This window comes from Equus quagga, chromosome 14 (assembly GCF_021613505.1).
Source record: "Equus quagga isolate Etosha38 chromosome 14, UCLA_HA_Equagga_1.0, whole genome shotgun sequence".
NCBI lineage: Eukaryota > Metazoa > Chordata > Mammalia > Perissodactyla > Equidae > Equus > Equus quagga.
In genome coordinates this window covers 1,079,895-1,094,990 of record NC_060280.1, presented here as the reverse complement: position 1 = coordinate 1,094,990, position 15,096 = coordinate 1,079,895, and the positions used below count along the sequence as shown (strand labels likewise).

General features: G+C 34.6%; 1 protein-coding gene across 4 annotated transcripts in view; it reads left to right on the top strand.

Moving 5' to 3' along the window:
* Window positions 1-15,096, top strand: part of ELP4 (elongator acetyltransferase complex subunit 4) — a 238,843-nt gene that overhangs the window by 125,741 nt on the left and 98,006 nt on the right. Inside the window, exon 10 of one of the 4 annotated variants that reach the window (XM_046637839.1) lies at window positions 8,975-9,034. The exons of the other annotated variants lie outside the window; for them this stretch is intronic. Within the exon in view, the coding sequence (XP_046493795.1) occupies window positions 8,975-9,019 (45 nt within the window). The 3' untranslated portion in view covers window positions 9,020-9,034. Of the gene's footprint in view, window positions 1-8,974; window positions 9,035-15,096 lie in introns of those variants that run through there. 4 annotated transcript variants of the gene reach the window in all.

Here is a 15,096-nt window from a genome sequence, read left to right as displayed (position 1 = left end):
TCTAGAAATAAGATACCCCATATGAATGGTTTAATGAAATCGAGTATTGAGTTTCAATTTTTTGTAAGACTGTCAGAAGTATATTGTATTCATTCAGAAATTTCTGAGTAAGTTGGTTGAAATATCTGACCCTGTACTTTATTGAAAATTTGGTTTAAATATTAAATGTAAATAATACTTGGAATGTATTTGGATATTTGGGTACTTTTTTAGGTATATCATTCATCATTAAACATTTCAAAGTAGTAAAAGTTCCAGTTGTATAGTCATTTAGGAAAAAGAGAAGAGGTGTCTTTTACTAAAATTAAAATTTGGGGTTATCAAATGAAGCTAGTATCAAGTTTGAATTAACTGCTGTTGTTTCCAAAGGCTAATAGGAAAACAAAGTTGTATTTGATTAGATTTTAAGAACTTAATGAGTTGTTTATGAATGTTCTAAATATTTAATTCTTACCTGATTAGAAAAACAGCTTATCTTTCTGATCAGTTTATTTAAAAGGCATTATTATAGTAGACTTAGTTAAATGCCTCAAACTTTTTATTTGTGTAATTTGATACAGGGGTTTTTTGGTTGATACTTCTGCTTGTAACCTAAGAAATACTTTACCAACTTATACTGTAGCTATGGTGTACCATTGAAAGACCTTGTAACAAAAACCCTCTTGGTGCAATTAAAGGTCACTTGTACATATTGTAATAGGCTACTCATTTACAAGATCCTTCTTGAGGGTCAGTGCTATAGCATGAAATGGATTGCCCTTGTTGAGCCTGTAAATAAATGGGTCAACTTATCTTGTATTCAGTGGGTAAAGGGAAAAGCTAACGCAGTAATAGTTTATTAATATTTTTACAAATTGCTCAAATGTTGAGCAAAACCACACACACTAGTACTATATTCTTGACATAAGTAATTACGGAAAATTATTAGAATATATAACTACAGTTTTTAAGGAAAACTCCTTATACACATGCACGCACAGACACATATTCATTTGTTGTTTAAATATATGGATCACATCCAGGTGTAGAAAAACACAGCAAAGTGGTAGTGTTCAAATGTCCTTTACCATGAAACTAGCTTGTTTCAAAATGGGTAAGATGTAGATACTCCATTGTTTCTGTATTGAAGTTCAAAACTTGTCAGGGATAGGTGTGAAAAAGGAATCAAACTAGATAGTAATTTGTTTTAATTAATTTTCATAGCCTTTCCAGTGCTCTGAGGAGAAAAAATGGTGGTTCAGATAAAGTATTAGCAATGATCTACACTGAATGAATTCAGTCACATGATTTTTCAATCATGTGACTTTAGGATAAAAATAAAACTAATGATAAAAAGAATATTTTGTACCTTATAATTTTAATACACTTTGATTTTATAGGTTTTATATATATATGTATATGTATATATATTTATGAGGTATGTCACTTTTTATTCTCAAAATAAAACCAAATTAATAAAAATATACTACTGAAATAAATTTAGCCAGAACTTTCTAGATTTTTCCCTCTGAATTTGGCCATTCAGACCCACAACTTCACACCTCTAGTTTTTTCGTTTTTGGTTTTTTTGGTTGCTTGTGCTATCAAAAAGAAGAGATTTAAATTTGTGGTCAGTGCCAAACCAAATCTTTTGGGCCAAACAGAAGTAATTTAACAATGGATTTGAAACAAGAATCCAATGAATAATGATAAATTACCCTTTAAAAACCTGTGGAACTGATTGGTCAGTAACAATCCTGAGGCCAGTCGTGACGTGAGTGCCACATGCAGCCATGGTCCACGTGGGCTCTGCTCGCCGCCTGGCCCTCGAGAACCCGCTTGCACTGTCTTGGTGCTTTTGCTGTCATACTTCAGCACAGTGAAATCCCACGCGTAAGTCTCTTCTATAAAGTGTCAAAGCTTTGGGAAAATGTGGTTCGTATAGGGGTATAAATGCTTTACCTTATGTCTGTTTTACTCATCATCATATCCCATCTTCCTAGTTCGGCACCTGATCATGCAGGTGCTGAAAAAATACTGAATGAACGAATGAATGAACGTCCTCTTGACAGTGCCCAAAACGTGTTAGAGAGCATGACCATAAAATCTCACCATTTCAGACCGTAGAGAATAGTCTGATAATGCTAATACAGTTTCCATAAATGGTTAATATACTTCTGAAGTTTTGCATATGTAAAATAACGTTCAGAAAATATTGGCTGTTAACGTAATGAACCGTTATTGCTGAAATAAAGTCAGGCTGTATTCCTCAGAAATACCAGATGGAAAATAAGGAAAGAGATATTTTTTTTAGTTAACGAAAAGGGATTGGTATTCTATTGGAATCATGATTTCCTTATCCCCATTTTAATCCCATTTGAAATTGTTTTGAATACTTCAATTTAAAAGATTTTATAGTAAATGTTCCAAATTTGTAAAAATCCCCCAGAGCCAACAGGAATCAGTCCCAACTCTCAGGTTTCAAGTGCTTATAGCTTCTGTCCCCTCTGATCCAGTAACTGCCTGGTCTTCTCTGGCCTGTGGAACTGATTTTACTGCTTGTATGTTTTCCTGGCTTTTAACAGATAAGTATTATCAAAGATTTGTGGGACTTATGAGTTAGGAATGAAATAATTAAGTACAATCAAATTTGAATACATCATCTTGGATATTCTACACTTCAGATTTAAATACACTTTAACAGTGAAGCAAATAATATCACTTCCATAATAATAGAATCTAGAACTATAATTATTGGGAAATCATCCCCTTGACCTCTTTGTGCACATGAAGCTGACAAGTCGCAATCTAGTCATTTAGTTTGGTTTCTTAAGAAATTCCTCCTGGGAAACCATTCTGGTCCAGATAGAAATTTAAGGACAATTATATTCAGAAGAAAAGGTTTCCAGTGCGTAGTTTATAACTGAACACATTTTCTTCACATGTCCTATTGACTTTAAGTGTAATTCAGTCCAGGAACAGAAAGAGTACATCTAAAGATATTTTGGAAATGTGATCTACTCTTCGTTGTGCCATAAATACAGACTACTTCTTTGCTTTAGCATTCAATTATTACACTATTCCCATCATTTTATTGGAAAGGTTCTTGTGCTTTGGTCCATGTAAAATCAGATAAGTAAAAGACAGTGTTCAACCAGCTCTGCCCCTGATGCTTTAAAGCATGAAGTTAGCGAACTGTGGCCTTTGGCCAAACCCAGCCCCACTGTTTGTTGAAATAAACTCTTGTTGGAGCACAGCCAGGCCTGTTCGTTTATGTGTTGTCTATGGCTGCTTTCACACTGCATCACTAAGTTGACATCTTATGGCGTGCAAGGCCAAAAATGCTTAATATCTAGTCATTGACAGAGAAAGTTTGCTATACGAAGAACCCCTCCTTTAGAAGACTACATACTTTAAAAAAATTGCTGAGAGAATTGTCAATTAGGGGATATGATTTATAGTCTTAAAATTAAACTTTATTTGAGTAATAATGAATTCATACAATCATTCGATGTGTAGTTTGCACTTTTAGAATTAATGTGAGTGGGTCTCTTTGAGAAAATACCTAGATTTCTTAGAAGTTTGAAAGCAAAAGGGAGCTTAAAGTCTTCAAAGCCAGCTTCCTATTGTGTGCCCATATTTTCTCATCCGGCCTCTCTGTAATCATGTGGAAACCCACTTTGTTAGAGGCACCCATTTCAGTAGCTACCAGCTACAGTTGCTAGAAAATTCTTCCAGATGCTAAAGCAACTCCCCACCCATCAGTACCAATTCTGCTTTCTGAAGCCACATCAATTGCTATTTTCTATGTGATGTCACTGGATTCATAATAAACACCTAATATATGAGGAATAATTATAATTTATGTGTATATCTCCTTAGTTTTCCTTAGATTTTCATTTCTTTTATAAACGGTATAGGGGCTGGTCCAGTGGTGTAGTGGTTAAGTTCACTCACTCCACTTTGGCGGCCCAGGATTAGCAGGTTCAGGTCCCAGGCACGGAGCTACATACTACTTGTCAAGCCATGCTGCAGTGGCGTCCCACATAAAAATAGAGGAAGACTAGCACACATGTTAGCTCAGCAACAATCTTCCTCACCAAAAAAAAAAGTTATAAATTAAATTAATCATTTCAGCATGAAGCCCATATAATTTTTACACCATCCCTTAAAGGAACTTTTTTATTTTTTTTAAAATAAAGCGTTAATTAGAAATATTAAAGTAATAGTCTTGAACTCTAAAGTAAAAAGGCTTTATGGATTATAGATTCACACAGTATAAATATTTAAATTTGATGTTTTTATTTGTAGCATGTTTGAATTCACAGATGAGCTTCAGATGAGTAAAAGTGATCAAATCAACTTTAAATGTGATTTTTCAAGAGTATCATAATCTATTTAAGATTATTTTACTATATGTAAGTTAATCAAAATGTAGCATTAAACTTTTGATGACTGAATAATAAGAGGCATAAGGCTGTATTTCTAACAAATATTAATGTTATCAGCAGAAGCATACCAAAACAAGATTAGCTGTTCAATGTGCACACTACCTAGTGTATATAATTGGTAGTCACATTAAAACAGTAAGTTTAAGTGGGCGCTGTGGATCAAGAAGTGTTGCTTATTTTTCATTTTAGTTTTTTAAAAACTGTAGGAATTTCTTAGGCAAGGAAACAAGATCATATTGAAGCTTAAAATGTAATTTATTATTAAAAGTAATTTTTGGCCTAGTAAGACTATTTTTAAGCCATAAGAGATTTGACTTGGAATCTTTTGGCATTTTAGTTAGGAAATTTAAATGTACAAGGACAGTTTTACTCAAAATTGCTTTTGTTTAATTAATACATATTATTATTTTTTTTAATATATAATGAATAATGTCCTTGGCATTTGAAAAGTGTTTTAAAATTAGATAAAACAAAACTCCTTTTCAAAGGTGTTTGTAATGTAGAATAGGAAAGAAGGCTGCATGAAACCACACAAAAAGGACTCAACTTAGTGTTTTCAGCCTAATAAAAATGTTGTAAAAATACTTGTAAGCTTGAAAATCACACTAGCTATTCTTGTTTCAAATTCTGTTTAATATATTGTTCTGTATGATTTTATAATAAACAGATTACTCCTTGAACAGGAATTAAGAATAAAGCTGCCAGGAAAGGGTTTTGTTGTCAGAGTAGTTCCCGCCTCATGTTTTGTAAGAGATTTCATGGTCCCATTGTAAAGAGTAGATGATTTAAAACGTGTTCCCAAGATAAACTTTCCCATTGTCATTAATGAGGATGGATAATACTGAGTGACAAGTGCATTAGGAATGACACAGAAAGAGCTGTTACATTTGTCAGAGCGTATCACTTCAGGCAGTGACACTTGAGGACATTCTTTTTGTGGATATTTGGTTGAGGGGGGCTCTGTTTTAGAGACCAAAGTTCACGTTTGCTAATAGAATAATGTATTTTACAATTTATAAACACATATTTTCCAGCATTTAGAAAATATTTGGAAGGTTCTTAAGTTCTTCCACATTTTGAGTTTATGCCCCTATAATATCCTGATTTCTTCTTAAGAAAGTCATCAAACTGTGTAACATTTAAATGTTAAAATATTTCCACAAAACTAATTTTTCTCTTTTAACAAGTCTTATTTCTTAGAATATCCAACTAAAGGAAAGATATTAAAAATGACATAAATTTTAAAAAATACTTTGCTGCCTTGTTCCTATATTAAGAGAGGACTCTTTTCTTCTGCATCACCTTGAGAATAAAGATTTTGAAATAAGATAGTATATGTAATTTATAGCCTTTCTAAAAATATGTTACTTTAGAGAAACATGTTTTACGTGTGAATCAATGAACAATTAATAATGTATGACTTTTCTGGTATTTAAAGTTTTTCCAAACTGTAGGATGCGTCTCAATTTTTATTTTGAACGTGCAATTGGTCACTTTTTCGCCTTGATTCATCTTTCGTGCTGCCAACCAAATTTTGTCTCTGTGTACCTTTTTGACACTAATCATGACTGAGTCTCTGTTCATTTGAGTTCAAGATTTCCCAAGCGGCAGTTTGGAGCTAGGATAAACTATCTATCATGATTGCATACCACTAATCTGCCTCCACCAAACTGTCCTGTGACTGAAATGGTAGTGGACAGGTCACCTCTTCTGGATGGGCCTGAGGTGAACAGAGCTCCAGACCATCCCTGGGAGGGCATGGCAACTGCTCCAGATGCTGGGAGGATCTTTTTATTGGTGAAACACAACTTAAACCGTGCCTGTAGCAGAAGGGAGATATTTCTCTCTCACCTTAATTTTTCTAATTTGCATTAAGATCACTTGTAATTCTACAAAACTATTTTTACCCCAAAATATTCAGTCAACATTTTCTGCCATAACATGTACTACGTTTAGGTTAGTCTCACCATGTGGTTAAAAAAAGTCATTTTTCAAAATATTTATGCTTTTTAAGATGCTCTCTTATTTATATACACAATTGTTAAATATCAAAGATTTCCTATTAGTATTTTGACTCTTACCGGAATGTACCAGTTCTTGAAAGATCTCAGTAAATTTTCATATTACAAAAATGTTTCTAAGAAGAGTTTAATTCCCTCATTTTAACATAAAAATGTTTTTCAAAATAAGTTTCACATTCTTTATTTTAAAGATTTAAAAAAATAGATTTGAAGAGAACAATAAATTGAACACTCTAGCAGTAAATATTATTTTAGTTTTTTGATAAAGACTCCTTATGTAGACTTATCATTTTTACTATTGCTATGTAGAGTCTAGAGAAAACTGGCCAACTAAGAAAATAAACTTAATTGCTGCCTTATAGCCTTTTTGTAAAAATATATTTCCTCTGGAATCAGGAATTATCAAATATTTGAGATGATGGACAAGGAGATGCTAAAGGACTTAATACCCTGGAAAAGGAGAATCTGAAATGATTTTCAGGAATGTATTTGGAGGGTTTATGGTAACACTACTTTTAACAACCAACATGGAGGACCAAGTGAACAACAGATTTAAATTAGAAAAGGAAAGATTGAGGTTATTGAAACAAAGGCATTTCGATAGTAACTGATTTTTCCAAGACTACATATAGAAGTTTGTGATAAAATGGGCCCTGTTTTCATCTGTCCTGGATTGTTGGAATGTGGTTCCACCTGAAGATGTTCACATGGCCTGAAAAGTTTTGCCCATGTCATTCTGTTAGTTCATCAGAGCAAGCACTTAATAAGTTTATCCCTAATTGTCCTTTACTTTTAATTAAAGTTTATTATCCCTTGGAAAGGTCCCTTTTAGTAAGGGCAGTGTTTTCTATAATTTCATGAAGCACTGGTATGATCACTTAAATGTTTTGCACAGAGCTTTTCTAAAGCATCTACTGTCAAATAACCATCAACCATATTCTGGAGATTTATGTGAAATAATTTCCTAGTATGACAGAGATAATTAGTTCGTCAGTATAGTGAGGGAAACACTTATGCTTTTAGATACAATATAAAGTATTTTTAACAAATGACCTTAATCTGCTTTAACTTTTATTATTTTCTACAATATTTTTATTTCACCTAATATAATGGTTACCAGTGGACCATATAAGATTTCAGTAACATTACTTAAAATAAGTATCCTGAAAAAGAAATCAGAAGAAACTTTATCTATATCCACATTTTTTTTTCAACTATACAATTTCTACCAGTAAGCTGTGTAATACACTCCAGTGGCACATTTCTGAAGAGAAGGGACTACTATCAAAGTATATTTATTTTACAAACTATTTATCTATGTTCCTTATTCCAAAAGCAATTAAATGAAAAAAGTCTAAGTTATATACTGACTCTAGTGGATGGCAGCCTTAACTTTGTGTTAAATTTTAACTTAGGCAGTAAAATCTGTGATCCATTCATCTTATCATACCCAGCTACTCCTCCCATCTAATTATATGATCATTAAGTGTACTTTTTTATTATAGGATGCATCTGCATATTTTTTTAACAAAATTGCTTCCATTTTTCCCATAAGCATCTATTTTCTAATCAGAAGAGTTGATATTATATTGCTTTACAGTAATATACGCAAAAATTTAAAAATGATAATTATTGAGTAGTTATGATTCGATAAAGTAATTGCTTCATTTGAAAAGAAGAATTTGTTTATTTTAAATTTAGAAAACAAGCAGATTAAAATGATGTTTTGTGTAATATTTAAATAATTGTGCTTTTTGTTTGGGGTTTTAATATGACCTTTTTCAACACTTTTTAAAATATGCTTGCATGCTTAACCATGGTATACCATGAATTCTGTAAAAAACGGGACAAAAAAAGAAAGTAAAATAGTCATGCCTTTTAGTAAATAATTTATATAAAATTACCCTGAAAAATGCCTTAATACCATCACATAAGACAAAATTATTGTGCTCTTCCGACTGTTTCTAATAAAATGATTGGCAATACACAAGTCACTTGTTTGTATCAAGAAGGAATAATTCTTTCCCATTAAAATAATTGCCTCATTTTTGCTTTAGAAATTAGGGTGAAATTTCCTTTGGTGCTGTGAGTGTGTGTGTGTATGTAAGATATCTTGACCTAGGATGAAACAATTTATTTCAATATGATATACATACTGGGTCAGTTGAAGATTCAAGGACTAATTATATGATAGTAAAATCAACCATAGATTTTTGTTAATTCATTCAGTAGATATTTATGAAGGTGCTTTTAGGTGAATTTTTAATCTAGTCCAATGGTTTTTATCAAAATACTTGTCTTTAAGACCTGGCCTCTCCAGCCTCATCTCTTGCCTGAGCGCCAAGTTGCAGCCTGACTCACTTGCAGTTCCTACAGCATTCCATTCTGTCATTTCTAGGTCTTTTGTAAATGCCGAAAGTCTTCTCCTCTTGCCTCCATATGTTCTTGCCAGATCAGTCTTACCCTTCCTTTTGTTTTCACTGTATATGTCATTTGTCTAAAATGTCTTTCCTGATTCTCCAGGACCAGCTTCAGGAGCCTGCTCTGTACTCCCAGAGAGCCTTGTGAGTTACCTCTCTCAGAGCACTTAAAGCATCACTTGAGTTTTCGTTTCCTTGACATCTCCCTACCATATGTAAACTGGTGGAAAAAACTGTGTCGTGTTCTTGTTCACTGATGCAGCCACAGCACCTAACACAGGGTTTAGCACACAGTGAGTGTTCAGTAAATATTTGTTGAATGAAAGCTAAAAATATGTGGAACTCTGCTAAATATCTGACTATGTCTGTCTTTTTTAAAAATTTATTTATTTATTTATTTTTGTGGAAGATTAGCCCTGAGCTAACATCTGCCACCAATCCTCCTCTTTTTGCTAAGGAAGATTGGACCTGAGCTAACATCTGTGCCCATCTTCCTCAACTTTATATGTGGAATGCTGCCACAGCATGGCCTGCCAAGCAGTGTGTAGGTCCGCACCTGAGATCCGAACCAGCGAACCCTGGGCCACTGAAGCCAGAGCACATGAACTTAACCACTACGCCACTGGGCAGGCCCCACATCTCTTTTTTTTTTTTCAATTGTCATAAGAACACTTAACATGAGATCTACTCCCCCATATCAACCTGGAATTTTTTTTTAAAAGTACTTTAACATCTAACTCATTTTTCCTTCTTGGTGAAGGTTTTGCTAGTCCTTTCTCCATTCTACTCACCCTTTCCTGCCAGTGTGTTTACTTCTTTCCAAGTCTTTGGCCTAGGTAAAATTCAGTGTTTTAATGAAAAAGTATGTTACTTGATGCATTAAAACTCTCTCAAATCACTTTAATTCAAATTTAAATTTTTTTTTTTTTTTAGCTAGTCTCCAGTATCTCTTCCTCTTGCTTCTATTGACATGTGGTTGAATTCAGTATGGATACCCATCAGGATGACAAATTAAAGCCAAACCCACTGAGCATTTAAAATGTATCCTTGAAATAGAGGGGAGGTGCCAAGTTGATAACATCTTGATAACACTGGATAGTGATATCCCATGGGTTTACATATTCATTGTTCCTAGTCAATTGGCATTTATAACTATTATCACTTGAGTGAAACATGATTAATTATTTTATAGTAATTCAAATCATTGTTTCAAATTCAGTTTGGCCACATTCTTTTACCATTCCTTTAGCATACTCTGCTATTTAGGGAAGATGATTTCTCCTTCCAGTTGTTACATAAGCCTCATTGTTTTCTAGATAAGAACTCCTTCTCGCTCTAAGAGTAATAATTTTATGCTGCAGACATCAAAGATGAGGACAAAAATGTCACATTGAGATTCTCTCTCCATGACATTCCACAATAATACAAAGTGAAAAATTCAAGCAAAGAGAGCCTTTTGCATTTTCCATGGTGTCAAAAGTCATGTTTCTCAGTGTTTTTCTCTAAATTGGGCATTAAAATAACCATTTTGTATATCATTTAGAAAGTTGTAATTATATCTTGAAATTTTATTCATAAAATATTTCCCCCAAATCATCTTTTTCACAGGGTTGTTTTTTTCCTGAGAAATAGGAATCATAGTTCCCACTTTTTAATTAACTCCTAGCTATTTTAGTTGGAGATTTATTGCTTTAATCCATATGTAAAGTGTTTATCACTTAGGAAACATTAAAAAAAAAAACATGGCTTAGTTATTTTGTATAATGCTGTAATTATGTCTTTCATCAGGATAATTATGTAAAAGTAAATAAAGGTAGAGCTAAGATAATGCCTAATTTAGGATGCCTTTCAAATGCATAGTGCTTATAATTAAAGATTTCAAAGAGAAAGGAAAGGGCCTTGGTTTCCGTACACATCAGCCTGATTTTCAAAATAAAACCGTAAAAGTCAGCTGAATGATTTCTTTTCTTACACATTTACGCGTTGAATCACAACTGTCCACTTAGAAGCTTTTTGTAAAAAAAGAAAAATTGTTAATATGTCTTTACACTAGGGAACAGAACTTAAAAGATGAATTTTATAGCTCATCTAACATGTAAGGCTGAGGGCAGAAATAATTTAGCCTGGTGCTAGAAAGTATTTAAGATTTGCAATGAGAAGTATGTAATTATTTATTTCATATTACTTAAACCGTTGAAAGAAAACATCACACATTAGCAGTCATTAAAAGTAAACATCATGCATTATACATGATTTCATAGATTTAATACATTATAGGTAATAGCTCACTAAATTAAGACATAGATAAGAGTTTTATATCTCTATAAACAAGGTATATTCCCACTTTCTACTTTTTTCTAGTTGGATTAAAAGTCACATAAGAAGAACCTAGTCTCGCCCAGCCCAGTACTAATAACCCTCGCAGACACGTCTGCCTATTTAGATACAGATTACTAAATACAGACAGCCAAGCGTGCATCCTCACTGCAGCCTTCCTGGTGGCACACTGAGCTCCCCAGTGAGTACACTGCAGCTTCTCCAGACAGCAAGACTCACTTGTGAAGTGGTTGTGGAAAGTACCTCTCTTCCCGCCTGACTGGGCCACATGCAGAATTTTGTGAACTTCTGAAGTAGTCCTGTGACTTAAGGTTTAGCCTCTGGCAGCTAAGTTAGGGCACAGCTCTAGGTCAGCTACAGTATTACCATTCTCTCACTCCTACCAACAACTTTGTCTTAAGCAACTAATGGCAATGGAGCCAGCAGGAGTGCACGCTATACTCATTGTTATCACGTGATTCATTAAAGCACTTCTCTGTTGCAGCAGTTTCTAAGGGACTTAGAAATTGTTTTGTTACATTGTAGTTCTAGCAGTTTTTACTTTTTGAAAAATGTATGCTGTCATTTGGGACTTTGAAGTCTTTTGTTGGAGCACGATTTTGTTATAGTGGCATTTGTTATAAATAGTGTTTATTCTTTTACTGTGAAAAATCTACGTAGACATGATTTTTATTGAGCATATATGAATTAGAAGTAATAATTCAATAAAACAGCCATCAGATGCACAGTTCATTCACTGTACAATTCTAATAATCGGCTTCTGTGTGAGCTGATGATATTCTGTTAAGTGTAAGTGTGCAGGAGTAAACCCAGAAATTAATAAAACTATCATGACATGACAGTAGTTTTTGATGAGATCTCAGTTGCCATGTTTTCGATGCATAAACTGTAATCTCATTACCAATCGTGCATAACAAACTCTACTACTTTAATTATCAGAAGTTTATAGGCTATAGATTTGAATTATTTAAAAGAAAATATCTGGAAATATATGTTTAAACTTGCCAAATACATCTGCAATTTCTATTACACAGTATAATGTCCTAGTATTTACTCCTTGATTCTTTTGATTATGTATCTAATAATATGCTAATTAACTCACCGTTACTCTGTTTAACAAGACTGAAGAAGGATTTCTTGGAGGTACTATTAGACTGCGACATATTATTTAGGATTACCTTTGACATAAGAAATGTAGTATATGACCATAAAAACAAACCAAAGTATGACTTCAGAGGAGTCCAGCATGGGTAACACCATTAGCAATTCATCATCTGTTTACTGCTTTGGAGAAAGTGAAGTCACTGGTATTGTTTTTTAATATAAGTGAACAGTATGACAAGCTCTGTGCAGAACTTCTTGAAAAATTTATTTAATAGAGCATTTAATAGAATATTACTTAATAAACCTTTTATAACATGTTAAACATTGTAGATCATTTTATTTAATAAAGGATTCACACCAGAGCACTGAAAACACTTTCTTCACTTACTAAATATGGAAACAATTGCTTCTGAGTTGGTGGTTAAATTGCTTGCATGCTCTTGGCGTTTCAATAGGAAAACCTTCACGTGTGTTGCCGCCAATCATCAGCATGTCGGTTGACACATTTTCTTTAGTAACAGATTAGAAAATGAAGAAATATGTATTTCTATCTGATTGAAATAGAAGTCTGCATTCTGAGTATATTTGGAAAGATATGCTGAAACACTTGCTAGGGAAGGAAAGTCTCATTTATAAGATTGTTAATGAGTTACCTTTTTATCTTGTCCTACCAACCATTTTTCTTCATTTTGCCAGTTATACATTTTACGACTGGAAGTAAATAGAGCTAAAACATTCTTCCCTCCAGCATTGGGGTCTTCACGTAGGGCCTGTTTGAAAAATGCCAGGGCATGGTTTTTCTCTCAAACCTGAAGACACTCACAAAATTAAACATGATTTATTCAGGAATAGGACTTCTGAAGCAATTTAATTTTACGTTTATGAACTGAATTAACATTCTCTCCATATTACTAAAACAAAACTGAATGTTACCCCTTATATAATATCGGTAACAATGTCTTCATTACTTCATGTTTCTAGTACCTAGTAAAAAAACACCTGGGATTGTAAGTTTGCTAAGTGTATTTGCACATGATATGGCAATAATGAAGCTTTGGAAATTCCTGAACCTAAATGCTTGGTATTTGCTGTCTCCCTTTGTTTCCTATTTTATTGCTAATCCTACGAAAAGGTAGTTGTTTATCCATCTAGTTTCTTTAGCATAAAAATTCTTTGCAAGCGGGAAAACTCTTCGCTGTCAAATAGAAGTGAAGAATGAGGGCAGAGGAGGGAAGAAATTGTGACAGATTGAATGGACAGAGCTCTTGTCCCCAGGAGTCCTGGGGTGTGATATAGCAATGTTACATTGAAACTTCTTAGAAGTGTGTATTTATTAAGCAGATACAAAGTTCCAATTTGGCACAGGCCCTATGGGAAGTGCAAACCCTGTCCGTGGTCTCTGTCCTCGTTCTACACCTCGGGTGCTCACACTGGTGAAGGCACAGGAGGCCCTCCCCTCTGAAAACGCTTTTGGCATATAATCTCTTTCAGGTGTTTAGAGTAAGATATTCTTTCCCTCCTTAAATAAAAGAAAATCACTATTTGCCCAACATCCAATCTGACAGAAAATCCTGTTGACTCTGCCTTTAAAATATACTCGTAATTAGGGGCTGGCCCCGTGGCTGAGTGGTTAAGTTCGCGCACTCCGCTGCAGGCGGCCCAGTGTTTCGTTGGTTCGAATCCTGGGCGCGGACATGGCACTGCTCATCAAACCACGCTGAGGCAGCGTCCCCCATGCCACAACTAGAAGGACCCACAACGAAGAATATACAACTATGTACTGGGGGGCTTTGGGGAGAAAAAGGAAAAAAAATAAAATCTTTAAAAAAAATGTATATATACTCGTAATTAAACCAGTTTTCAGCGCTCAGTCCAGGCCATCATCATGATTTGCCTGGGCTGTTGTAATGGCCTCCTAACTAGAGACCTGCTTTTAGCCTTACCTCCTTTAATTTGTCCTCATACAGCAAAAGATGATTCTTTTAAAACATGAGACAGATCGGGGCTGGCCCCGTGGCCGAGTGGTTAAGTTCGCGCACTCCGCTGCAGGCGGCCCAGTGTTTCGTTGGTTCGAATCCTGGGCGTGGACATGGCACTGCTCATCAAACCACGCTGAGGCAGCGTCCCACATGCCACAACTAGAAGGACCCACAACGAAGAATACACAACTATGTACTGGGGGGCTTTGGGGAGAAAAAGGAAAAAATAAAAAAAATAAAAAAATAAAAAAGCATGAGACAGATCATGTCGTTTCTCTGCTCCAGGCTCCACCCTGGTTCTCCCCCTCCTCACAGGACCCTCTGCCACCGTCTGCCTTAACCCTAGTCTCCTGTTTAGTCCTCCCCATTTGCTCTGATTTGTCCACGCTCCCCTCTTTGATGTTCCTTGAACGTGCCAAGCCGTGTGGCCTTTGCTGCCTGTTGCCTTTACCTGAAGTGTTCCTCCTTCAGCTCTTTCATAGCTAACTTCGTCCCCTCCTTCAAATATTTGTTTAGATATCACCTTCTCAGTGAAGCTTTTCCTGAACATCCCTTTCAAAGCAGCAATGTACCTCATCCTGCCGTTCCCACGCCCTCTTGATCTGCTCTGTATTTTCCCATAGTACTCACCATCTGCTAATATGCTACGCAGTTTTCTTATTTATTGTGTTCATTTCCATCTTCCCATACTAGGATATGAACTTCACAAGAACAAGGATTTTTCTCTGTTCTGTTTAGATCAGTTGGACAAATGATAAAGTGCTCAAAAAATATTTTTAAGTTAATGAGTTTGTAGGGCTCAGTT